This window comes from Ursus americanus, chromosome 5 (genome assembly GCF_024610735.1).
Source record: "Ursus americanus isolate L20-20 chromosome 5, mUrsAme1.1.p, whole genome shotgun sequence".
In the NCBI taxonomy this organism is placed as follows: Eukaryota; Metazoa; Chordata; class Mammalia; order Carnivora; family Ursidae; genus Ursus; species Ursus americanus.
This window is the reverse complement of record NC_142131.1, coordinates 27253920-27280775: the sequence shown is the minus strand read 5'-3', so window position 1 is coordinate 27280775 and position 26856 is coordinate 27253920. Positions and strand designations below refer to the sequence as shown.

The 26856-nt window shown below is 49.9% G+C and overlaps 1 protein-coding gene across 1 annotated transcript in view; it reads left to right on the top strand.

Annotated features, from left to right (window-relative positions):
- THBS4 (thrombospondin 4) overlaps positions 1-25055 on the top strand; it is a 40856-nt gene extending 15801 nt beyond the window's left edge. The window contains exons 3-22 of the mRNA XM_045796389.2: positions 479-726; positions 3117-3225; positions 3605-3687; positions 4033-4084; positions 4296-4507; positions 5979-6116; positions 8410-8478; positions 10180-10332; positions 13133-13237; positions 13768-13875; positions 14130-14289; positions 16085-16203; positions 17076-17128; positions 19557-19750; positions 20674-20852; positions 21461-21509; positions 21607-21803; positions 22438-22610; positions 24185-24324; positions 24847-25055. Coding sequence (XP_045652345.2) covers positions 479-726; positions 3117-3225; positions 3605-3687; positions 4033-4084; positions 4296-4507; positions 5979-6116; positions 8410-8478; positions 10180-10332; positions 13133-13237; positions 13768-13875; positions 14130-14289; positions 16085-16203; positions 17076-17128; positions 19557-19750; positions 20674-20852; positions 21461-21509; positions 21607-21803; positions 22438-22610; positions 24185-24324; positions 24847-24908 — 2603 coding nt within the window. The 3' untranslated portion in view covers positions 24909-25055. The remainder of the gene's footprint in view (positions 1-478; positions 727-3116; positions 3226-3604; positions 3688-4032; positions 4085-4295; positions 4508-5978; positions 6117-8409; positions 8479-10179; positions 10333-13132; positions 13238-13767; positions 13876-14129; positions 14290-16084; positions 16204-17075; positions 17129-19556; positions 19751-20673; positions 20853-21460; positions 21510-21606; positions 21804-22437; positions 22611-24184; positions 24325-24846) is intronic.
- The last annotated feature ends 1801 nt before the right edge of the window (positions 25056-26856 follow it).

The window sequence follows — 26856 nt, the reverse complement described above, 5'->3', positions numbered from 1 at the left end:
GACGTCCTCCAGCAAGTGCCTTCCCTCACCTGACCTTCACGTGTGTCATCCGGAGTTACTCCAATTTGCTAGTGTTGCAACGAATAGAGATTAAACGCTGAAAGCAGCCCAGGGCAGCCCCGAGCCCCCCAGGGTGGTGCTCAGTACATGTTTGGTAAATCAAGGTAGGTGTCGAGGAGCTTCCTTGGATTGCAGACTCTCGATGAGTTCTGCTTGCTCATCGTACTTATCACTGTCTGAAATAGCGTATTTTCAGATTTACTACTTACGGTCTTTCATGCGCACAGAGCATCCTCAGTAACGGTGGGTTACCAGTGCCTAGAACAACGCCTGGCACTTAAGATGTGGAAGATGTCCGGTTCCGGCTGACTTGCATTCTTTCCTGTAACCCAGCCTTGGGACCTGGAGGCTGTCGAGCAGCGACTTGCTCCCCCCGACTCTCCTTATCTCACACTCACCGATCTGTGCTTGGTTGCAGCCATCCTCCGTTACCTGAAGAATGACGGGAAGATTCACTTGGTGGTTTTCAACAACTTGCAGTTGGCTGACGGCAGGCGGCACAGGGTCCTCCTGAGACTGAGCAACTTGCAGCGAGGGGCTGGCTCCGTGGAGCTCTATGTGGACTGCGCCCAGGTGGACTCTGTGCACAATCTCCCCAGAGCCTTTTCCCGCTCCTCCCAGAGTCCTGAGCCCGTCGAATTGAGGACTTTCCAGAGGAAGGCACAGGTAGGAACCCACAAACCATTCTCCAAAGTGGAAAGATGGGCTGCCAGGCTCAGGGGATGCAGAGGAATAGGCCGAGGGCAGGAAGGGGTCTGGCCGCGTACTTAGAATCACCTGGTGCTTAAACTCTGCTGGAGGCCCCCCCGCAGGAGAAACTGAATCGAATGTATAGAAGTGGTGGCAAGGCGCAGGCGTTCCACGCAAACGAGGAAGCATGGATCACTACATCGAAAACTGAGGATGTACTGTATGGTGACTAACATAACATAATAAATTATTATTAAAACAATAAAAAATAAATAAAAATGCCGATTCTAGTGGGAAGCTAAAATTGAAAGCTGCTGCTTTAGTGCTAAGTGAAGACTTTTGGGACATAATTGTGGAGTTGGAAAGGATTAGCAAAAATCGAACAGTCTTAGGGGGGTGCCTGGCTGGCTCAGTTGGTAGAGCATGTGAGTCTTGATCGTGGGGTCGTGAGTTTGAGTCCCACATGGGGCATGGAGATGACTTAAACGTAAAACAAAAACAAAATCTTAGAGCGATAGGATGATCTATTTTTAATCTTTCTATAATGATATTATTTAACAAAAGTGATAAAGAATGATTGGAAACTGCCAAGGGCTTAGGAACAACATTTTTCGCAGGTCTCATTAGAGCATCCCTAACAAAAAGGACCTTACTGCCAACTTAGTTCCACGAGGCCTTAAAGGTTCCGTCACCTCTGTCGTCTGTTTTATGCCATGTTGATGATATTTTTTTTTTTATTATATCATGGTACCTACCGTAGAAACTGCCACATGTATTTCTTTTAAAATTCTGTGTTAGGGAATAGTTTGTTTCCTAGCATTCTTTGTCCTTTCCATTAATTTTAACTGTAACTGGTCATAGTTCCTCAATTTTATCTGATGTGGAAGTCAGTGCCAAAATCAGTAACTGTAGTCATCTGTTATGGCCCGTAATATTATTTTCTGAGCCTCAAGCCTCACTTTGCATTTCTGTTTTATTATTTTATTATATGTGCTTTGGTTACAAGCTGCTCTGAGCCCTTTGTACTAAGAGGCTGGGTGTAAATAATAATATCCATTACAACTAGGAATGCTGAGGAGTTTTACATAATATAAAATATAAAATAATACAAAATAATATAAAAACTATGAATCTGATACTAGAATTTTGTGCTTGGAAAACAGGAAGCGTCTTCAAGCAGAAATTGCAAGAAAGCTAAAATCCAAGGATTTCGTTTTGTTTTTGCAGAAAAAGAAAGATGTTTGTATACTTAGTACATGTTTACGTAGAAAAAAACAGTGACTAGAGACATATACAGAACTTTATTTCTGAATCCCCAAAGTAGCCCAAATAATCAGAATGATAGAAATTGCATCACTGTCATTGCAGAAATTGGTGTCTACTACCAAATAAGTCACTTTGTAAAAGCCAGGAGTCAGCCACAACAGGTCACCAGAAACTGCTTACTGGAATTTTTTTCAAAAGTTCTAAGTCCTTTGACCATCAGAGACTACAGTGCTCTATCTTCATAGTCACCTCATTAATTCAGTGAATTAACAAATAGGTATATTCTAGGCATTAGGGAAAAGCATAGCGGGCAAAATAGTCATGGCCCTGTCTCCATAGAGCTCATAGCCTGATGTCTGAAACAATATCCGTTATATAACACATGTTGCATATGTCATAACTTAGCTAAAATAAAAAGTAGAATTCCTCTGAAAATCCTTAGCATCCTCATTTTTAAAATAAGGATGATGACTTTACATTAGCAATTAACAAAAGCTTTTCTGTCATGAGTATATAATGGTACAATTAAAAAGTTATAAAGGGGTGAGGAAATTGATCTTGTGACTAACACAGAATGATTGATATCAACACATAATGTAAAACTATGATTCCAGCTACCTAATAACCATAGAATGTACTGTTTATTCATTCTCCTAGCCCAAGACGATCAGAGACTTCGCTAAAACCTGGAGCTAAGACATGCTAAAAACAATAGTGTTTAAAATTGAGATCAGTATCTTATTTATTACGGTCTAAACTCCATAAATAAATTCCAGACAATTCTGAACAGGCTCCTGCCACAAAATAACTTGTTTACCATGAAACGCAAAGCCTTTCCTCTCCTCAGATCCCCCTTGATGAACCCTCAGGCCAAGCTGGATGCTAACATGTTCCTAGGCTATTGGCTACTTCCACATTTGCTTCCGTCAAAAGGATGGGGCTGGCAGTTTTAGGAAAAATCAAACCCACAAAATTATGTAAGATGTCAGAGTCCAAGGATACAGGGCTAGTTAGTCTGTTAGGAAAATTGTGTGAATATGCAAGCACGTTGGCTTTTGGGCAGTGTCAGCAATGTGTGGTATGAATGTGATTTCTTCCAGGACTACTTGGAAGAGCTGAAGCTGGTGGTGAGAGGCTCGCTGTTCCAGGTGGCCAGCCTGCAAGACTGCTTCCTACAGCAGAGTGAGCCCCTGGCCACCATAAGCACAGGTGTGGGCTCTTGGGCAGTTGGCACACCTCCATCCATCCAGATAAAGCCTCAGCCCCCGAGGGCACTGGGTCCCATCACTGAAAGGTGGACTTCGGCAGAGCACCCCAATAGGATGTGTCTACAGAAATCAGGTTCTTGTACCAAAGTCCAGGACAAGAAATATCTCCATCGCACTTTTATTTTTATAACTCGGAATTTGGGCTAACAGCCAGCAGCATCGTTATCGTGTTTTAGGTGAATTAGACGAATTACCCCAAGTTAAATTCCTGTACCCTAGGTATTTGTCATGATGGTTCTCCGGGAAATCATTTGTTTTTGAGCCGCCGTAGGAGCGTCTGTTAGTGGCTGAATGCTCCTTGCCTTTTGCCGTTGCTACAGGAGACTTTAATCGGCAGTTCTTGGGGCAAATGACACAACTGAACCAGCTACTGGGAGAGGTGAAGGATCTTCTGAGACAGCAGGTAACGACGAGGACACCGCATCAGAAAACCCCAGTCCTGCCAGAGAGCTCATCGTACGAGCTCGTGGGGCTGCAGGGGCTGCAGAGGCGGGGAGACGGGCCAGGAGGCAGACCTCAGGTGGCCCCATGTGCCCACCACCCTGGGGGTCTGTTAGGAGGGCTCTGGAGATGGGGGACAGAGGTGGGATAAACATCACGGCTCCGAGCAGAGAGGGTGCCGTCGAGGGCTACCTGAGCGCCCCCCTGAGAAGTGTTTACTTAGATTGCTACACGTGAATTCTTTCATTACTGGATTATGTATCAGATCCTCCTTTTCCATCTTGTTTTTCCCTTCCCATTTCTAAAGGTCAAGGAAACGACATTTTTGCGAAACACTGTAGCGGAGTGCCAGGCTTGCGGTAAGTGCTGTTCCAGTAACTGCTTTGTTCTGAGTTGGACGGGCAGGTGAGGATGGACGAAGGGCCTGGGGGGACGCTACTTGGACCGTGGTTTCTGGGCGACTGGCAGAGTTGGAGGGAAGGGGGAGCTCGTTGGGAAACCAGGTTTCATTTTGTATCAGCTGTGTTTCTCTGGTGGTCACTAAGTCTATGGATTGTTGTTTTTCTCTAGGTCCACTCAGCTTTCAGTCTCCAACCGCAAACACACTGGTGCCCCCGGCACCCCCAGCGCCCGCGACGTCCCCGATGCCTCCCGTGCGCCGCTGTGATTCCAACTCCTGCTTCCGCGGCGTCCGGTGTACGGACACCAGAGACGGCTTCCAGTGTGGGCCCTGCCCTGACGGCTACACCGGAAACGGGATCACCTGTTCTGATATCGACGAGGTAAGAGTTCAACTCGATGGGGTAGGGGATCCCTAAGTATCTTGGACACCCTGTAGCCAGGTGGATGACTAAGGGATGACTCGGGGTGTCCTCCAGGTGACATAAAAACTACACCGTCATGAGCCCTTAGAGAGCACAAGTGACCACGAGCAGGGGCACGAAGGAGGCACACAGTGCTGTGGCTGCGTTCGTTATATCTCCCGTCTCTGTCTCCAGCTGTCGCCTGGGCCGTGCTGCTACCGTGCTGACATTTGTATTCCAACACCAATTTATTTCTCCGATGCAGTCAGCATTAGTTTTGATTTTTCTACCCTTCTACATATGTGGGAGGGGGAAGATCTGTGTTAGGGTATATTTCAGGGCTTGCAACTAATTTCTTCAGCCTTCCTAAATTGGAAATGCAGAGGGGGATCTTAAACCCACAAGACCCGTGGAGGAGGTCCTATAACCCGTAAGTATCAAAGTTCTGAAGGAAGACACATACGGCGAACACAGGTTGTTCGGCCGGCTTGCAAAGCCAATGCAGGAGGCTGGTTCAAGGGCATGGTTAGCCCGTCCTTAGTCCGGTCCCAAAGCAGTGTTCACATAGGTAGCAAGACGACCACCAGAATATGCCTTTCCCTTCCCCCCAGGCCAGAGGAGGGCTAGAAGGAGAAAGAAGGGGGCAAGGTGCGTGCAAGGAGTTTAGGTGTGCGTTCGTATGCACACACAGACACACCCACAGCTCCTGCAGGCTCATGGTAGCACTCAGCTAATTACTTCCTCGGGTAGTAAGCAATTAAGATGGTCTGTAGTAAACCCTCTATTGGAGAACCATCGTGCATGTTTCACAGAACTGCATCTGGATTCTATCTGTGAGCTGGAATTTTCCTCCTTTTGAAAGTGCAGGAAATGGTCATGTTTTTTACATTAGTTGAAGTGGTTAAAAAAAAAAAAAAAAAAAAGAACCAGTCTCCTAGGCTCCGAGAGCTTTGGAAAGCCACGGACTTGATAGGGCATAAAGGCAGGCCCAGACCCTGACAGACCACGTCTTACCAGAAACACAAGTACCCTGGCTGAGTCTTCTCTGGACCTCTTCATTTGAGAAGGTGGTTCAGTAGTGTGTTTGGAGTCCTCTAACAGCCAGGTGACAAGCAGTCCAGGAGCACTGTCCTGTCATGGTGATTTTTAAATTACAAGGTAGAATACCAGGGAATTGACACTGGGAGGTAGACTGGTGGTCATGAAGGACCTTCTCACTCGGCTGTGCCGTCATTCTGTGATAGAGCAAACCCCACCAAAAGGCGACTGTGTGTGTCTGGGATTCTGTGGGTAACTATAAAACGAGAAGCTTTTCTTTCCTTTTACCATTTTGGTCACCGACAAATGGGGAGTTGAGTAAACAAGCACGTCTGAATAGATGAAAGAAAGTTTGTGTTTTCCCTGTGTGGCTTAAGACTTTGGTTTTGTTTTGTTTTCTTTTCCTTTCCAGTGCAAATACCATCCCTGCTACCCAGGCGTGCGCTGTGTGAACTTGGCTCCCGGCTTCCGGTGCGAGGCCTGCCCCGTGGGCTTCACCGGCCCCATAGTACAGGGTGTCGGCATCAGTTTTGCCAAGTCAAACAAGCAGGTGGGCTGAAGTGATGGTCTATTTATTTTTTAAATCTGAATTACCAACCAAAAAACTTTGGTTTGCGCCCACCTCTTTCATTATAACTACTCTTTGAACAGCCAATGCCACGCGGAACGTCACGGTGCCCCGAGGGCAAATGAGGACGCTTTCCGACTCATTTCTGAGCATATATGTTCATAATGTCTAGTAGGGAGGAAGCTGTTAAATCAGGATAACAGAGTATCGCTAGGAAAACAGTGAGTGGGGTAACCCTAAGTATGTGGTGTGATTTCAGGCCTCTTCTGTGAGCCACTGAACGTTTTGTCCTGCAGAATAACTTGAGAATCAGGGAAACAAATAAAAGCTTTGAAAAATTAGGTCACTTTTATAGAGTCACTGTTGCTGATAAGAAGCTGTTTCAGAGATGAGAGGATTTCAAGAGTAGAAGTAATCCCCTGAGGAAACCGCCCTTCTTCCTATGTAAGCTATAAATTGCCATAAAGCACTCGAGCACTTTGTGACAGTCTCCATTTATTTCCAAATGTACTACTATATCCTGGCCATTATTTAACTGACTGACTGTGAAACTCTTTTTGATGCTTTCAGCCCTTAAAAATGGTTGGTCTATAAATATATTTTACTACCTTAGGGAAATTATTAGGTTTGAAGAAGGGCAGGGGTTCATGATTTTCTAGCCACCTATGGAAGGATTCTAGAGGGCATCCTTTTTTAGACTAGAAAAAAGGGCAAGCTGGACACAGGAGTGACAAGAAGCTATTAGAGTGATGACCCAGAGTTTTTCTCTCTCTCCTCTAAAGACAAAACCTCCAAGACGAAACCAAGGAAAAGAGACAGAGGAAATAACTGGTGCTTTATGTGAGCTAGTCAGATTTCCAGAAGTGTGGTGGGCTGAACTGAAGTAGAAGGGAGCCATCTTGCCACAGCTCAACAAATTCATGCTCACAGGAGGTGGGGGCTGGGTGTCCCCTGGGAGTGGGGATCTGGGGTTTGAGCACCTATGCGGACCTTGAGAAAGACCCAACACCCCTTCCTAAAGACCTGAGCCTCAAAGAGCTACCCTACCCATGAGGAGGAGATAAGAAAACTGCTAGCCCCCACTAGTGACAAGAAAGCTGGATGTCCTCTCTGGGACATGGTTGACAAAAAGGAAAGCTGCCCACAACAAATCAGAGCCCCAGGTCCCTACCACACACTGTCAGCAGCTCCACATCTGCCTTACTCGTGTAATGTGGGAGTACAGGCCGGAACAGTAATGAAGAACTAGCCCCGGAGCAGTAAAACCCCCAGGGCCCTGGCTAATGCCAACACCATACCACCTGGGAAGAGTCTGAAACTCACTGCCAGTGGAACATGGGAAAACGGAGCCACCAAAGATAGGTTCACAAACAGAAATGGTGATTTGCTTAAGAAGCTATCATGAGGAAACATGATGCCTACAGAACAATTCGAAGGGATAAAGAGAAAAAGGAAGGAATAGATACCATAACTAAAAAATAGGACAACATGAGAAAAAAAAAAAGGGCAACTCTGAAAAATAGCCAAGTTAAATTTATTCACTGAAAAATGTCATCATTGACATTTGAAACTCAGTGGGTGAGGGGGGCGTCTGAGTGCCTCCATCGGGTAAGCATCCGACTCTTGATCTCAGCTCAGGTCTTCATCTCAGGGTCGTGAGTTCAAGTTCCGGGTTGGGCTCCACACTGGGCGTGGAGCCCGCTTAAAACCAAGCAACAGACAAACCCACAAAACTCAACAGACGGGCAAGACAGCTGTCAGAGAACGTAGAGAATGGAGGTGGATGTAGGGAAGTCATCCGGAATGCAGCACAGAGAAAGATGTGGAAAATATGAACAAGAAGGAGGTTAAGGGTCAAAAGAAGAGATGAATGAGAAAGTCTAATATTGGTTTAATAGTGGTTCCAAAGAATTGAAAGAGTAGGAGCAGGAGGAAGCTGAGAATTCTCCAGAATTGAAGAAAGCTAGAAATCTTCAGATAGAAGTCCATGGAGTACCAAGCAGGATAGAGAAGAATCTTCCTGAGTAAAAAGGTTGTAGCACAGATTAACCATACCAGCTGTGTTTTCTGAACAACTTGAAATACCAGGTTGGCAACTATCACTTAAAATTAGTTGGAGTACAGATCCGTACAAATGCAAGGAGGTGGCGGAAGTGACGCTCCTGTTAGCATCGTACCTGAAATTCCATGCCTTCACACAAAGCTAGCAAAACAAAGCAAAATTTATTTGCACTTCTTCTTAAACTGAGTATGTCTTTACACTTCTCTGCCCTAGGTCTGCACCGACATTGATGAGTGTCGAAACGGAGCATGTGTTCTCAATTCTATCTGTATTAACACTTTGGTAAGCATTTTTTATGGATGATGTTATCAAAGCAGATCAGTTATTCAAACAAGTGTATGTTTATGAATCATAACCCCAAAACACACATAGAACAGATGGGCACAATATATTTGATTGGCAAATGAAGATAAAAGTTTATGTTGAAAAAGAGTTTTTTCATGTAAGAGTAATTTGATAAGTAATTTTTATATAAGAAAAATTTTATAAGTGGCAGACCTTAACCAAAATTGCCATGTTGGGCTTTCAGAAAAATATTTATTGAATAAAACATCGTTCTTGTATTTTAAAAATGTGAAGAGCTTCTGAGTGTATCTGGTTCAGAAGATGCATTTTATTGGTGATGACACAATCCCCAAATAGTATTCATGATTTGTAGAAGTCTTTTCAAAAGTCATTTGTATTAAAATGCTTAGCCTTTGAGGGGGCCTAAAATGTATATATTTAGATATGGTTTCGTATCCCAGTAAACTGTCCACAAGAGAGCCACTGATTCCATTTTGGAATGGCGGCTTCCAACTTGACGTCCCTGGGAAAGTTATTCCGCCTCTAGGTTCCTAGTTGCCTTGAATGTAAAAACATTTTATAAATAACAAGTCACGTATTTGAATCCTCACAATCACTTTGTCAATAGGCACAGTGATTCCCATTTTACAGTTGAAGACACTGGGCTACGGAAAAGTGATGGGGCCCGGGCCACGCATCTCCTAAGGCTTCCAGTCTGGCCGCAGAGCCCGTGTTCTCGTTCACACAGTCTGCTGCCTCGAAGCCGGTGGGGATTGTTGCTTCTTTGCTTCTCCCCCGGGCTGTCTTACCTAGGGTGCAGGTATAGATTTGGGAGACACTGACATAAAGGGAATCACTAAAGCCACCCTCGGGGAAGGAAACTAGACAGTGGAACTTTCTAGAAAGTAGAACTGCAGAGAACCTCAAGAAGGGGCAGAGGTGAAAGAGCAGGAGCAGAGAAAAGGCAAGAAGTGGCCCCACGGAGCAGTCCAGTGAGGCTCATAGACCAAGAAGGACCACTGAAGGACACCCTTATGATGTGGCAAGTAGGAGTTTGTCAGTGACCCAGATCGTTGAACTGTAGGTTTCACACGGTGTCTTTCATGCGATGTAAATTTGATCTCAGTCAAGCTGTTTAAAGAAACCATGAAGTCGTGGCTGGCCTGGCGGTGCCGTTGCCGTGGCGCTGAGAGCTCATTTGCCAGGCCACCTCCATGGCTGCCTCGCTCACCGAGAATACTTGGGGCAGGGCCACTGACATTTCTCTGTGCACCTGTTCTCTGTCACTCAGTTGTAAAAAAGCCAAAGGAATGGTTTAAAAAAAGCCCTTTTTCCCCCCTAACCTGCTTTTCAATCACACCACCTCCCTTGTCCCCAGAATAAATTCTCACTCCACCTCCCAGAGCTTCCCCGGCACCATCAGGCCTTTCCCCCCTTTGTCCTCACACTGAAGCTGGCAGGCCAGTGACAGTGGTTTGTTCTAGCCTCATGTCTGCGCAGCTCGCTGCAGCTTCCAGGCTGGCGGTGTCTTCCTCCGGGTTCCCACAATTTTATGAGATGGACACGTACGTGGAGAGGCAGGCACGGGGGTCACGTCATCTCGGCATCGTCGGGTACATAGGAAAGTGAACACGATCGCGGGAGCTTTGCCCGCAGTTTTGAGCCGCCGGCTCACCGTCCGATCTTTGCTCCCTGCAGGGATCTTACCGCTGTGGGCCCTGCAAACCAGGGTACACGGGTGATCAGACGAGGGGATGCAAAACCGAAAGAAGCTGCAGAAACCCTGAGCTGAATCCTTGCAGCGTGAACGCGCAGTGCATCGAAGAGAGGCAGGGTGACGTGACGTGTGTGGTGAGTTGCTCGTCACCCGCCTCACCATGTTTTCCTCTTCCGTTTTAAATACCTCCCATCCTCCGGTTCTCCTTGCTTCCCGGTGAAAAGGACTCAAAAGTGAAAACATTCCCAAGGAGATAAATGCAGAGTGTGATAGGAACAGGGCTCACTGAGCTCCTGGGGAGCAGCCTCAAGTTCCTCTCACAGCAGCTGCCTTCTCTCTCCCTCTTGGCCGGGGTCGACACCATGTCCGCGGGCACATCCGCGGGGGAGCCCCCCCTCCCAGGCACCCTCTGCGAAGGGCCAAGAAGTGGGCAGCAAGAAGGGAAGGCGCCTCCTTCCCTCCCTTCCGCGTGTAGCTTTGGACACACGGCTGTGTGCAGTGAGGTGGTTCAGCTGTCAGACACGCCCAGAGAGCCCGTGTCCCCTGGTGAGCAGGAGGGGGCCGGCGGCACTACTCCGAGTCCACCCGCACCTGGATTCCGGAATGGCTCAGGGGGTGCTCACTGTTCTTCGTCTCTGTGTCCCAACCCGGAGCCGATCTGGGGAGGCGGCGGCTGGCAAGAGCGCGGGACGGTCACAGGCTGACCCCGGTCTCATGCCAGGCAGTGTGTGGTGGGCCAGAGGTGAAGAAGAAGGCCCAGGCCTGCCATCCACTCCCAAATCCCGGGCTCTGGGGTGCTCAGGGCCTGGAGATGCTGAGACAGCAGCCACTTCAGCTGCTCGTCTTCTCCTTCCTTCCTTCGCAGTGAGCCAGGCCCTGGCAGGTGGCCCTTCCGATCCTGGGATTTGCGGGTTCACAGTGATCACCTGATCCTTCTTTCTACCTCAAACTTAGACTTCTTTAACGTTACGCTTGCAAAATTTTCTACAGTGAGCATATCGCTTTTCAAATAGAACGAGAAGAATCAGAAGTTAAATTTAATAGCGTCCGTTCTCTCTAGCAGCACAGATAATCCGTGACAAGGTCCTGATGAAGGAGCAAGCTAGGTCGGAGGGGAAAACCCCACGACTTTCCTAATTCCTGTTGCCTGGGCATGTTTATTACCATTGAGAGGCAAGGGTAAATCTATGTGTAAATCCTAATTTTGTGTGAACAAATTAATGACTTCCCTGGGATGGTGGGTGATGGGGCTCTTAATATGTTTTTGAATTTGTAATAAGGCACAACGACAGATGGGAAAGGATTAATATACTTGGTGTGACTACTAAAATAATTTAATCTGCCAGAAAAATGGCTCATTAAAAATGTATTTGTTCCTAGAGGAAATTTTTTCTTCATTAAAATGAGTCAAGAACCATACCCCATGGCTGAGCTTTCCAGGCCTTCTGAAGGCCCACCGAAGCAATTGAGCGGAAATAGGGGCCCGTAAGGGAGGGGCGTCTTTGGCCTCCTGCCTTCTAAATCTCTGGTTGCAGGAGAGCCTGGGTGATTGAGAGCAGGCAGGCTGCCGCTTAGGAAGTCACTGGTCTTCAATCACCTTATTTTGATTAGCAAGGCCAGGAAATTTAACGTTTATTCATGGAGAGTTTCTTTTCCCTTGGCCCTGCTTCTGTTCCTCAGACTCTCTGCCCCCTCCCTGCCTTTCTGGTTCCCTCCTCTTTTCCAGGTCCTCTTCCTCTGTGTTCCTGCTGTCCTACTTGCCCCCTCTGCAGGTGTCTATCCTGCTCCTGGGCTGAGCTCCCAGGTCCCACCTCATGCCCAGGGCACCACGTAGGGAAGCATTTCTCTTCTCTCTGATTTGCCGGTGACCCTTGCTTGAGAGCCTAGTTGTCTCTGGTACAATGGGAAAACAACGACCTTGCAGGGTCATTGTGCCGATTGGAGACAATGGTAATACAGTCTGATATAGAATAACTGTTAATGCCTATTATGCTGGCAGTGAAGTCCATGGCTGGTGGTGGCAGGATACTTGGGTAGACTTTTCCAGGGACAAAGAGAACTTGCAGACCCAACCGTGCACCTGGGGGAATCTTTCTCTGTTGAAAGAGCATGAATAGAGGTAAAGCACCCTGGAAGGTTATTCTTTTGGTGGGAACGGATCTAGAAGACTGTTAAATTCAGAGCTAGGACTGTAGTTGAAGAATGATAAGGAAAATGTTAAAAAGCCACACACGTTCGTTTCTGCTGAGAGGACATTAGATAGTCACACGGAGAACATTGCAACAGTAACTCAAAATTACAACGACCCTTTGAAGCAAGCTTTCCACACCGAGAAACCAGTACGGGCGCAGAAGGACAAATGTCCTAGACTTCCTTGTTTTAGCATTGTATGCAGTAGAAAAGTGTTTTACAAACCAGACACCCACCAGTAAAGGACTGGTTGAATTCGTGGAGGCACACGTGTACCACTTTACGTAGGACGCACCTGTGACCATCAGAAAGAATGGCATGGCTCTACGTGAGGGAGTATGGAAAGAGCTCCAAGGTATGATGCTAAGTTTTTAAATTGCAGAACAGTAGATAGATGTGTTCTCAATTGTGTCAAAAGACAAAAGAAGAAAAAGAATGTGTATTTGCCTGTCTGTGCATGGCGTATTTCTTAAAGGATACAGAAGAATGGATTGCCTGAGCCAAGGGAACAGGAATGGGAAGGAGTTTCCACTCTGTCCCTTTGTACCTTTTGATTCATTAGACTAATCAAAAAATAATAGTTTTAAAATCCTGTCAATGCTGTGTCGCTCTGGGCCCTCCCTCTGGGGACATGCACACGGGAGCAAGGATTCAGAGGTTCAGAGCGGAGGCCCCTGTGAGTCGCCCCCCCCCCCCCCGACCAGGCTCAGCTCCCCAAGTGCGTGCTGGGCTTTGCCTTCACAGTGCGGCGTCGGCTGGGCTGGCGACGGCTATATCTGCGGGAGGGACGTGGACATCGACAGTTACCCCGACGAAGAACTGCCGTGCTCTGCCAGGAACTGCAAGAAGGTAAGAAGGGCACACGGGGGAAAAACTACACCCACCGTGGCTTTCCAGAGCCCTGTGTTCTCTGGGGGAGAGATTCTGTGGGCTCCATGGAAAATGGCATTTTTCAAGCAGCTGTATCTCACACGTTGCAAAACAGCCATCCACGATGAAGTCAGGTGGCTGCCATCAGACTTGAGATCGGAAATCCTTTCTGACCTAAGACAGAGGTAGATGGGGGCGGGGGAAATAGGGAGAAGTGGATAAAAGGGTACAGACTTTCAGTGATAAGATGAATAAGGTCTGAGGATCTCATGTACAACATGGTGACTTTGGCTGATAACACAGTACAATCTAATTGAAATTCACTGAAAGGGCAGAACTTTAATGTTTGCAGAAAAAAAAAAGGTCAACATGTGAGGAGCTGGACGTGTTAATGGTGGGAATCCGTGACACGTACGCTTCAAATATATTCGTTTTGTCAATTATGCGTTACTAAAATTGAAAAAGAGTCCGACATGGATGCCTCTCTGAGCTCTGTTGCTTCTCCCTAGGACAACTGCAAGTACGTGCCAAACTCTGGCCAGGAGGATGCAGACAGAGACGGCATTGGGGACGCCTGTGACGAGGATGCCGACGGAGATGGGATCGTCAATGAACAGGTGCTTGCTCTGCCGGGAGGGCCTGGGAGGTGCCACATCCCAGGGATGGTGGAAGAAAGCCCGTGAAGTTACCTGTTACATGAGTCACCCCGAGTGTTCGTTTCCATGCCTGCGATGCCGTGGCATTGTGACTTTACCCTGAGCGCTGACGGGGCATGCACGTGCGGGTGGAGGCTGGCTGGCGCCCACCCAGGGCCAGCAACCGAGGAGGGTAAGTAGAGTCTGAGTAGACGTTTGGTCTTCCGATGCTTTAGGATAACTGTGTCCTGACTCACAACGTGGACCAAAGGAACAGCGACAAAGATATCTTTGGGGACGCCTGTGATAACTGCCGGAATGTCCTGAATAATGACCAGAAAGACACCGATGGGGATGGAAAAGGAGACGCCTGTGATGACGACATGGACGGAGATGGTCAGCTTGTCTCGCTTTGCTTTTATTTGGGACTCATTTGTCCTTTTGCCCTTTTTGTCTGTTAGGAGCAGAAATGGAACTGCTACCTCGGAAGGCCTCCCACACTTGAGTGGTTCCCCTCGGCCTATGTCTGGCCCACCTGTTTGTTTTTTTCTTTCTTTTTTTTTTTTTTTTTAAAGACAAGGAGGTGGGGACAGGGAGAGGGAAAGAGAGAATCTTAGGTTCCACACCCAGTACAGAGCCGGACTCACAAGCCTGAGATCATGACCTGAGCCAAAAATCAAGAGTCAGACACTTAACCAACTGAGCCACCCAGGGGCCCCTGGCCCACCTGTTTCCATGGAAGGAGACTCCATAACCCACTCCCCTATTTAATAACCCTGGGTGTTTCTGGACCTCCACGTCACAGCCAGAAACTTTGTAAGAATTACTTCAAGCAGTGTCTTGTCAGGGCTGTGTCTTTGTAGGGCCTCTGTCTTCCCAGAAAGAGTGTATCTTTGCCCACCACCCAAACCAGCCTCTTTTCCATGCCTAAGAGTCCTGGAAGCGGAGAGCAGAATGAGGGGCCTCGACAGGGTCGCAGGCTGCGGCCGGGTTTGGCTCCTCCTGCGGGGGATTGGGCGTCTCCTGGGAGACGTGTGCATGCCCTGCCTATTCTGGAAGGAGGCTGGAGGCAGGACAGCTGCACTGCCCAGCGCCTGGCACCACTGACGGGGCCTTCGAGTGGGCGCTGTGTGAACGACACCCCCCGGAGCACAGCTTGAGCGCTGGAGCCTCTCGGGGTGTGAAGAAGGACATGTTTGGGGTTTTTTAAGATTTATTTATTTATTTGAAAGAGAGAGAGAGAGTGAGGGGGTGGCAAGGGGGAGACGGAGAGCGAGAATCTCAAGCAAGTCCCCACTGAGCTTCACATGGGGCTTGATCTCAAGACCCTGAAATCATGACCTGAGCCGAAATCAAGAGTCAGCCACTTTACCAATTGAGCCACCCGGGACCCCTGAAGGACATTTGTTTCTGTATCGCTTTCATAACACATACATGACTATCCTCAAAGTATAGACTGGATCTGATAGTTCCTGAGAAACATCTCATATCACAAGGGCCTTGAAGGAAAATCTTTCCAGAAATGTACCCCCTCCCCTCCACCCAGCCACCCATCACACACACACACACACACACACACACACACACACACACACACACCCCACACACACCCCACTCCTATCTTCTACAAGCCTGACTGATGGCCAGATCCAGTGGTATGCTGGCAAACCAGCTCAAGGAAACAAGCCCCAAGTTGTAGCATTTGCCAGTTTCGGGGATAGAAATAGCACTCCCGCCATGACTGATGGCAAGCTGCTGGTATGAGAGGACATGATGAGACAAAAGCTGAGAGGGGACGGGCACGGTGGGCCAGGCTCAGCACGCCCCTGCCCCCGCCCTCCAGTCCCAGTCTTTGTTCACACCCCCACAAGGTCCCTCTCTCGGGTCAGCCCACCTCGCCCTCATGACCTCCTCATCTGGTTGCAGTGATAGCCCTTGACGTCTTGGACAGCTTAAAACTCCGTGGAGAAAGGCCTCAGGTCACCATTCATTTGTAAGTCTCCCAGAATCCATCCTTTGAGATTACGTGCAGATAACTGCCGAGAAAGGTTGTGGCTCTGGGACGATGGCCCGGGTACAAGTCACTCCCCGCGTACCTGGGTACAGGCCTGGTCTCTTAGCACCCAGAAGTCTGTGTTCTAAGCCTCTCTGCGATGTTCACCTGACTCGGGGAAGTGTTCCTTTCTTGTAGGAATAAAAAACATTCTGGACAACTGCCCAAAAGTTCCCAATCGTGACCAATGGGACAAGGATGGGGATGGCGTGGGGGATGTCTGTGACAGTTGTCCTGATGTCAGCAACCCTAACCAGGTGAGTAGCATTCGGGGGATTCGGACTCTAGGCTGAGCTTCCGTGTGCACGAAGTCTTTATGACAAGTGTCTTAGAGACGCCGGCTCAGCTCCCTGCTGTTGCTGTGTGCCTCCTGGAGCAGAGGTGGCCGCACTGCACACTTAGGCCTGGAGCTTCTGGGAAGACAGCTCCGGGGGCCTGAGGCCGTCTGGGTGGATCGCACAGGCTGCACATTGGCTGTGAGGTGAGGAGCAGGAGTTTAATGTTGCCCAAAACCAGTTGTTTTTGCTGAGACGAACATGCAACGTGGCGGCTAACCACTGGGAGCCTTGTGTCCTTTTAGCCCCCAAACCCTACACAGCCTGTGCACGGACGCTTCAGATGCCGTTCAGTCAGCGACGGGTTGTTTCCCTCTCACTCCTCCTTCCTGTCTGGATAATTGGATGGGATGTGTCATGTATTTTTAAAGCCCTGTGAGAGGGGCGTCATTGTTGCCCTCTGTGACTCACTCCCATTCTGGCCCAATTCCAACATGCAGAGGCAAAGCAAAATCAGTTTGCCTCGTCCCCAGGCCTTTGGCTGGCTCCCCTCCGACCCGTGCCAGAGTTCCACGTCTCCACCTGCCACCATCCTGCCCCGGCGCCCTCTCCAGTCAGCTCATCTGGTGTGTAGGCAGCCCAGCCATGTGGTTTGATATTTTGGAAGGCTTTTTTGACAATTCAGCATTGTGCCTACACCAATATGGTGTTGTCCTTTTGCAGTTCTGCACCAACCCAATTCCAGAGAAATAATTCCTGAGATGCAGTGATGATGGGCCAGGTCTGCCTTCTCTAGAACATTCTGTGCGTGAAGGCCCAGGGATAAATAATAACATGTTCTGTTCTCTTTGCAGTCTGATGTGGATAACGATCTGGTCGGGGACTCCTGTGACACCAATCAGGACAGGTATGGCACATTTTCCCAGCTGCGTTAGGGCCATATGAAAAATCCAGAGACCATTTTAGCTCTCAGCGCTTTCTGCTGCTACCTTGCTTCGGGATCTCTCTGAATAGATTGAGCTACTGGTGGGACAGTAGCCCTGCCTCTGGTCAGGGTCATCACGTCCTTGAAAGTTCTCTGTAGCCGGGTGACAGTGTCCAGAGGGGCCAGGAGGCGCTCTAGCAAGTGAGAGTCTATTACTGGAGAGGCGGCGGAGCCTCGTGCTTCCGAGCTGGGGTCTGGGTGACGCAGCTGGACACACGTCCCAGCTCCTTCGCTTACAAACTAATCGTGAGCGGGTCACCAGACTCTGCCTCAGAAGCCTCACCGGAAAAACGGAGAGGACAAGGGCATCCAGCTCACAGGTCTGCCGTGAGGACTGCGTGAATTGACAGAGTGCACATGAGTTTCCCTGACGCAGAGAGAGGCACTCCATAGCTTTAGCTCTTTTATTACTATATTCCTTCAGCTCCGGAAAGCTTCACCATGATCCCAAAACAAAGCTGTCAGTTTGCTGAGGGATCACTGTGATTTCAGTGTCCTTGGAATTCTTTCATTCTGTGCCCGTTATTTGGTGGTATTGTTCTGGGCAAATGAGTTTTGTCAACCCTCCTAGCCCCCCATGGAGGGAGTCCTGTGTTAACCCGGGGCCGGATCAGCTGCTGTGGGAACGTCACCAGGAACGTAGACAAGTGCACCCCCCCCCCCCCCGGAGGCGCCTGTGGTCCGAGGCTCGGTCCCCTTTCATCTGCAGCAGGAACGCTTAGGCAATGGGACGGGGCTGCGCGAGGGAAGGGACTCGGGGAGGCAGACAGGAGGAAACAGGGCCTCCCTTCCCAACCTCCTCTCTCAGGTTGCCCTCCAGACCGTGGTTCCTGAGCCGCACCCTGTGCGAGGACAGCTCCTAGAAAGCCCCATCTCAGTCCCTGTGCTCAGTGTCCTTGAGGCCTGAGCCCACGCGAGCCAAGTGAACTTCAGTGTACTTCTCGATTGCATTCTCAAGTTCTTGCTCTGCAAAGCAGAGAGAATGCAATGTACCTTGCAGGTTCGGGTAAAATGAAAGAGAACGTAGGTAAGGCTCCGGCGGAAGGCTGGCCCTCAGGTGACCGGCAGCCAACCGGCTGTGATAGTGTTACCACAGCATGAGGAGAGGCAAGGCAGCAAGAGCGTCTGACCTAGGAGGTCGCCATTTCGGCGGGGAAGGTGGGACGGGTACCTTAAGTGGCGGACATCAAGAATGTTCCCTGTTGCGGGTCCTCTTGCGCTGCCATCCAAGGAATCTCTGAAATACCCAGCCCTGTCAGCCTCTAGATATTCGCCTAAAATACATGACTCATTCTGCTCCATTTTAATTCCCACAAACTTGAACCTTGGGGAGGAGGACAGGAACTGCTTGTTTTGCATAAAAATGTTCAAGGCTGTATAGAATGGCTGCGAATGGAAATAGCTCCATCTTGGGATTTAGAAACCAGCCCTGCTGCAGGCACAGGCATGGCGCTGTTGGAGCCGTGCCGTCCTCTGCTTGGCCAGGTGGGACCCCTCTGGTCTGAAAGGCATGGACTGGTCTCTGACTTCCCTCCCCCGTCCTACCCCTGCCTGGGACAGGCCATGGGAGGAGGGTGGAAGGTGCATCCACTCAGATTCAGAGCAGTCATGGGAGGCCTCTGTCAACTCAGGGAAACCTCTGGGGACAGGGCAGTCTCCTCCTTGGGCGGCCACTAGGCCTGGAAAAAGACTTGTCACGTGGGCAGAGAATGAGGGTTCTGAGAAGTGCTTGAGAGCAGGAGTGAGCCCAGACTCCAAGCTACCCTCTCGGAAAGGGGCGGCCCTCTTCTCTCTGCCGTTCTCCCTGCGGCATTCACATCTGATCCTTCTTGGGTCTGCTGGCCAAGGAATGGGAGGAGGACTAGGAAACACTGCAGGGCTTCCCAGCAGCCAGCACGTAGAGATGCTTTATCATATATTCAGATGTAATATGCGAAGTTCTCATCATGTAAGCATTTAATCTTTGTAACAGCCCTATGAGGTAGGCTCTGTTATGCCCATTTTACAGATGAGGACGCTGAGCCTGGATTCACACTGAACAGCCGGGCTCCACTGCCCTTCACACTTTGTTCCCTTTGTACGTTCTCTGGGTGGTGGTGGTAGTGGTGGCGACCGTAGTCCCTGGGGTCTGATAGGAGCATCTGATCACAAAATCACCTTTTATTTTCTTTAGTATGATCTATTTGTTTCAACAAGATGAGGAAGTAGGAAAATGGTCTGTGAGGCCCAGAGGGCAGCCTTGTCTGAAGACATATGGGTTTGACAAGACAAGCCCCCAAACCCCAGCTCTGTTTCTTACCCCTGTTCTCTGCTCACCAGTGCCACACATCACCTCTTCTTTCTCCCACAGTGATGGAGATGGGCACCAGGACAGCACAGACAACTGCCCCACAGTCATTAACAGTGCCCAGCTGGACACTGATAAGGATGGGATTGGTGATGAGTGTGATGACGACGATGACAACGATGGCATCCCAGACCTGGTGCCCCCTGGACCGGACAACTGCCGGCTGGTCCCCAACCCAGCCCAGGAGGATAGCAACAGTAAGTGGGCTCAGCCCAGGGCTGCGTGGGACCCCCAAACTCCCTTCGGCCAGGCATACTGTGGCATGCCTCTCCCAGGGCTTCTCTGAGCAGCCACAGCTTGTGTGGACAGCAGACGGCTGGTAGACCCCGTTCTCTTACTCTGCAGAGAAGAGCTGCTTTGCAGCTTCTGAGCAGCCCTGGGATGAGGTCACACGGGACAGGAAGCAGCCATACGCTCCCGCTCCAGGAGCTTGGGCAACTGCGCCAGCATCTTGCTTGCTCCTTTTCACCAGGAGTCACAGAAAAGGAGCAGGACAGAGAGAAGGGAAGAGCAGCAATGGCTTAGATGGGCTCACAGACTCAGAGGGCTGCGGGGACCAGGCCAATAAGCCTGCACAAAGCCAGAAATGAGACAGAGTTGGCGAGGGCATGTCCATCCACAGCCATGCAGTATTTAATTCAAATATTTTAATACCATGTCAGCTGAACAAAACCTACTACGAGCCAGATTCAGCCTAAGGATCATCAGAAATTATGGTCTTAGGGCCAGTCTGATGACAACAATTTCCTTGTTTTTTGTATGGACTAGAGACAGTGCTACAGACAGTTGCTTATGTAAGGTCAGCCTCAAGATCCACCAGTTGGTGAACCCCAGTGTCCTCAGAGAACATGCAGGGTTTCTTCTTCCACTCTGTCCCCAGGAAATTCTTTTGGTCACATACAGTGGGGTTCACCAAGCCACCATGAAGACTCCAGGGCGGGGCCCAGGGCCACCTCAGACGTGGCTGATTCTGGGTTTCTCTGCCCACGTGGGTTGAAAAGTTGGCCCTGGAGGTGGGGCATGGGCTCCCTCAGCTCCTTGCCCAGCCCTGTCTCGGTCAAGGAGCAGCGGTGCGTGCGGCCCGGAGCCAGCTCCTCTCCTCCTCCCCCACCCCACTCAGGCGACGGCGTGGGAGACATCTGCGAGACAGACTTTGACCAGGACCAGGTCATCGATCGGATCGACGTCTGCCCGGAGAATGCAGAGGTCACCCTGACTGACTTCAGAGCCTACCAGACTGTGGTCCTGGACCCTGAAGGAGACGCCCAGATCGATCCCAACTGGGTGGTCCTGAACCAGGTACGTGCCCCGTGGTTGGCAGCAGCTCGGCTCTGCCTGTCCGCACCGGCCCTTCTGGGAGAAGCAGGTAACCGCGAGAGGGTGTGGCGTCCCGCACTGCACGGACTGCTCACCGTAGCCCTGTGACAGACACTGCCGCTAGGCCCCGGTGTACCCATCAGCGGGAAATGATGGCTCATGGGAGCACGGCAGGGAGCGGCTGAGAATGCTGGGGTGGGGACCCAGGCAGTCTGACCCCAGAGCCACGCTCCTGCTCTCTCCAGCAGGCCGCCTTCCACACGTCCTCCTTGCTGTGAAACTACAGCAGGCAGGCACGGAGAGGCTTCGATTTTTTAGCGTCACCCAGCAAGTCACAGTCATTAGAAGTTGAAGCCGATTCAACAGACCCTTCATTACAGTTCTGGCAAAATTATTTCTATTCAGCCTTTTCTCCCCCCACAGTATGTGCGCTCCTGGAGCGCCCAGCAAGGTAGAGAGTTGCTCAGATACCACCATCTGTGCGTGGGGGTCGGAGCTCGCTGAGCACTCCCCAGTGCCGCCAGAGGCTCCGGGCTGCCTGGAGCTTGCCCACCCTCTACGATGGCCCTGAACTTTAACTTTCTCTGCAGGGCATGGAGATCGTGCAGACGATGAACAGCGATCCCGGCCTGGCAGTGGGTAGGTCCAGGGCCTCCGCACCACGTGGGTGGAATGCAGTCCCGGCGGCTGCTCACGTGGCCGGTCTGCTTCTCTGATCTGCTTCGGATCCCTCCAGGGTACACGGCGTTCAACGGAGTGGACTTTGAAGGGACCTTCCACGTGAACACCCAGACGGACGATGACTACGCCGGCTTCATCTTCGGTTACCAGGACAGCTCCAGCTTCTACGTGGTCATGTGGAAGCAGACAGAGCAGACATACTGGCAAGCCACGCCGTTCCGGGCTGTCGCCGAACCCGGCATCCAGCTTAAGGTAGCCACAGTGCTCAGCCACTCCTCTCCCCTTCGAGCCTTTCACCCTCCTTTTAAGTAAGTCCTGTTCTCCCATAGGGCAGTTAGTTTGTCTATGGAATTGAGGTTATTTGTGTTGAGTTCAGGGCAGGGAACACCAGAGCCCACCCTGGGCCTTGCCTTCATTCCTGCGTACCAGCCACATCCTAACCTCGGGGTGACCAACGGGGAGACTGTCAGCTCAAGTGGGGATCAAGAGTTGGGGGAGCTCTGGGGGCATGTCAGCAGGTGCACCACGCCTGAAAGTGGCTCATCCGTTCCCACGCTGGGGCCAGTTCCGTCTAGGAAGGCTGAGATGCTGCCTCTGTCACTCCTGCTCTGGGAAAAGGCAGACTTCTGAGCACTCTTCGGACAGATGTGGGGAGTACTGGATTTACAGCAGGAAAAACATGGAAGGAGTTGATGGGGTATCAGCCAGTGCTGATGACTCAGGGATTAAGGGTCACCTCAGTAAAAAGGGCATTTAAGTGTTTATGCTTTTGTCCAGATCTAAGGCAGCCACATTGTAACCATGAAATCACCACCCCTAGGGACCCAGGAAGCAGGAAGGGTGGGCTGTGCCTTCTGTTCTAAAACCTTGCCTATTTCCTTTCCAGGCCGTTAAGTCTAAGACCGGTCCCGGGGAGCATCTCCGCAACTCCCTGTGGCACACTGGGGACACCAGCGACCAGGTGCGGCTGCTCTGGAAGGACTCAAGGAACGTGGGCTGGAAGGACAAGGTGTCCTACCGCTGGTTCCTGCAGCACAGGCCCCAGGTGGGCTACATCAGGTACGTGCAGGACCTATCTATCTCCTCACCTTGCACGGGAAGCCAAGCTCACCCTCATTCTGCATCACAGGGCCTTGGCTGCCCTCAGCAGTCTGGACCCAGGATGGCCTCCAAGGGCACGCCGGGACTTCCGAGACATCAGGCTCTGGCTCCCAGTAAAGAAGCGGGAAGGAGACACCTAAGCTCAGACTAACCACCTGGACATTAAGGACAAGCTGGGGGTAGAGGGACCTTCTGCAAAGGGCGGGGGGGGGGGGGGGAAGCCTGTCTCAGCAGGGGAGGATGGTGAGCCCCTCTCTGCCATGCTGGCCAGTGTGAGGGGAGGAGTGGCTCAGCCACACCTGCCCTGGACGGCGCTTACTCATGACCAGTCCACAGCGCACTGCAGGGAGTCGCTCACCGGCTCTTCCCTGCTGGATTAGAAACGCCATGAAGGCGGTGTCTGGATCTCAGTTGACCTTGGTCTCCTCACTGCCAGGCCTTCCCCCTGTAGCACACTGAGGAAGGAGTACCCATTGCAATCTCCTGACCAGGGCGGGAAGCCAGCCTAGTGGGGAAAAAATCATGACACTAACTCATGTTCTGTTCTCCTGTGAGACATGGAGTCCAGTGTACTGTTTGCCGCACAGTAAGACGATCGTGTTCTCAGCCCTGTGAAGCACAAGGCCTCCTTTTCTCTCCCAGAATGAAATCATAGAAAATACGATCTGATCCCTAACACCTATAATAGAGAAAAATAAGAATAATTTGTAACAAAATCACATAAACACTTAGCACTACACTACAACACACCATGAAATAGAAGCAGTGACATTCTAATGTGGATTGTTCTGCGGGTGACTTAATTTCTAAAAGGGAGAACAATTCTTTTTAAGCAAAACAAAGTACTCCATAATTTCAGTATATATTAAAACAGCGCAAAAAATACTTGATGTTCACAAGTAAAAGGAAGTTAGGGTCTAGGTCCAGATAATTATAAATGGGCTTTTCACCTACCCAAGTGTCTGGAGGACACTCCAAAAGCATATAGGGCGCAAGACGAGTTTTTCTTGTTCTCTCCAAGGCCTTGTAAGCCATTCAGCCTCCCTGGCTTCTGTCATAAAATGCCAGAGGAACAGCCAGAAATGTCCCCACAAATTTCTAAAACCCTTCTTTAGGGAGTGCTACTGCTCCCGACAGAGACCACTACTCTGAGATTCCACCAGATTCTATCGTTCAGACCAGAGGAAAAGCAGTGGTTTTTAAGCATGGTGTCCAGACAAGGTAACCCAAAGGACAGTGAGGTCACCAAGTCTCTTGGTCCTGGGTCATACTGTGTTTTCTCTTTAACTCCTCAGCAGGCACCTTCGAGTTTGACTCTGCCCAAATCACGTTGGGCCTTTGGGGGAGAGAGTATGGGAGGGCATGAGCAGCCAGCCCCGACTGCATGGAGCCCCCCGTCTAGTAGGGAAGGGGCAGCAGCTGGAGCACAGTCCAGGCCTGTGAAAAATGGATTATGGAACAGCAAAGAAGTGGGTTGTACCTTGACCTGGGTTTGAGTTTCTTGGTGACCGCTTGGGCTGTGTCATCTGCAGAGTGCGATTTTATGAAGGCTCCGACTTGGTGGCCGACTCCGGGGTCACCATAGACACCACCATGCGTGGAGGCCGGCTCGGCGTGTTCTGCTTCTCCCAAGAAAACATCATTTGGTCCAACCTCAAGTATCGCTGCAATGGTAACGCACATTCTTGTTACTACTATACAATATTATTACTAGAATTAAATAATACCACCTTATTTTTATTGCACATTTTCCTCCCAGAAGCCCAAAGCTCATGCCCCATCTTCATTAAAATGTAACAGCCTCTGTGTAACTAAAGTAAATGGTAGATCTTTTTTTTTCCTATTTGATAGATTGAGACCCACAGAATTTAACTGCTTGGCTTAGGATTTGGGGGTTCAGTGAGAAATTCCATCAGATTTAATTTACAGGCAGCCTTTATTTTCTCATGGCTCAAACATAATCACACTCAAAATCCATTCTGCCTGCTAATTTCCTTCAGGCCTGTCAATGAGCACTCCTGGGCTTTAAGCCAACAATTTACAAAGCAGCCTGAGGTAGAAAATGGCTGCGGAGTCATCTGGGGCCTGTTGCTCGGGCTGACAGTGACCCCTACAGGATGCTTGCACAGCACGAGCTGCACCAGGATTCCGGTGGAAGGAGCCTTCCTAACCCCCTGCCTGTTCTTGATTGCAGACACCATCCCAGAGGACTTCCAAGAGTTTCAAACCCAGAACTTTGATCGCCTGGATAATTAAACCAAGGAAGCAATCCGTAACTGCTTTTCCAAACACTAAAGCCATCTATTTTTTTTTATATACACTGTGGCTTTCTTGTACCAATCCAGATATATCAAACTTTTTATATGAATGTGACAATAAAGAAGAAGAGAGAATTTCTAAAAACCATGTTACTCAGACATTGCTTACGTGTGGCCCAGGCTTTGATGGGCTGTGTACTGTTCTTGGAGGGACGCATGTTGAACTTGCAGGGGGATCTTTTTGGCTCGGACGGGCTCAGTCAGGAGATTATTGAGCAAGTGTGTGAGTCAGGAAGGCCCAGGCCAGAGGTCTCCTCTTTGGTCCCTCCCGCTTAGCTTCACAGAGAAGGCGGCCAGGTGCCAGGCTCACCTCAGCAGCCTCCCTCTTCTGGGGAAGTAGCCTCAAAAACACATGCTCGGGGGAACCTTCCCCAAGCTGACTTCTCCTGACCAATCCTGGAGCAAACCCGTCCAGTCCTTTCTAGCCCTCTCCCCCACTCCACACGCACCTTCCGCACCGCTGTTCTGCTTATTTATAGATCTGGCTCCCCCTAGTGGAAGGTAAGCTTATTGAGCTAAGGGACCCTGTCTTACCATCCGTATCCCCCATGCCCAGCATCGTACCTAGAACAGAGTAAGTATCTAGTGCGTGTTTGCTGGCTGGCGGGCTGGCTGCCTCTTAAGTAACACGGACAATAGTGTAGATGGATCACACGAGCCCTCTTACAACTCAAACAGCTCCTCACAACACAGGCTCGAACTAGGGTGGTGTCCGTGACACCACAGCAGAGCAGGGCAGAGATTGCCTCCTCTCTACACTAGCTTTTTTTACCATCCCATCTGTAAGGTAAAGATCCTGGCTAGTTTTTATAAATTCCCTAAGAATTCTGTTTCAAAGACTATTGCTGAGTAGTAAAATATTCTCCTATCCCAAAATTCCTGGAGGTCTCTTAAATTGATTCTAAATGAAGGAGAGACACAGTCACCAGTTTGATTTCAGTAGGCAGAAAATACAATGGCACAGGCGTGACAAATACGAGATATGGAGGGTTTCGAGGTATCCCATCTACACACGTCAAGCCCAGAGACAGATGTTGCCTCGTAACGTAGCACACTTGATCTCCCACATCAGGGTTTTCAAGGAGTGGATGCAACTCAGGCCTGTCTACCAACCGCTCCCTCTGCTGACACGGTCTAGTCTCCCAGGGGGATCCCGCTCCAGGAGCTGCCTTCCGAGGATTTCTGCACCATCTTGCTGTCACGGGCTTTTTCCAATTTGTGGTTCTACATCTACAAATCTTCCCCAATTCCAAAAAACCCTCAGAAGGACAAATTCACTTGGTTAGAGACTGTCCTCTTTCAATCTTACCCCTTTGCGTCACTTTTTGTATCTCACTCAAAGGTTGTTATTTCCCGGGCCCTTAGGGACTCTAGGAGCTCCTCCATCCACCGTATCAACAGTACGGTCAGGTCAGACCTTTAGAGCCATTTTAATGCCCTTCTACTGAGTCTTTGGCAATTTCCTAGGCAGTCTGTGATGAAAACCACAGATCCACTTCTTGAGAGACTTCATTCTCATCCTCAAAGCACACAGCAGATCCTGGACAGGAAATACACTAATCTCTGAGGGGAAGGTGTGTTGATCAGATCTGGATGCGAATCTGAGGTGAATTCTTACAGTATCTCGATCTGACTTTCAATGATCCTGGTTTCCTTATCGAAACCATCCTGTGACTCCCCTGTTCTCTTCTTCACTGCTTCCTGAGGCCGGTGGAAAGAGGAGGCAGCCTTCCTGTGCCCTGCCCACCCCCAAGTCTCCCTGCTATTAGCTGTGCCATTGCTCTGAGAAAGCAATATATCCACAAGAAAGTTTCCTTAATCGATACTTTCGTGTCTATAACCATGCTAGTGCCATCAGCCTACTGGAGATCAAGAATCTAATTGCA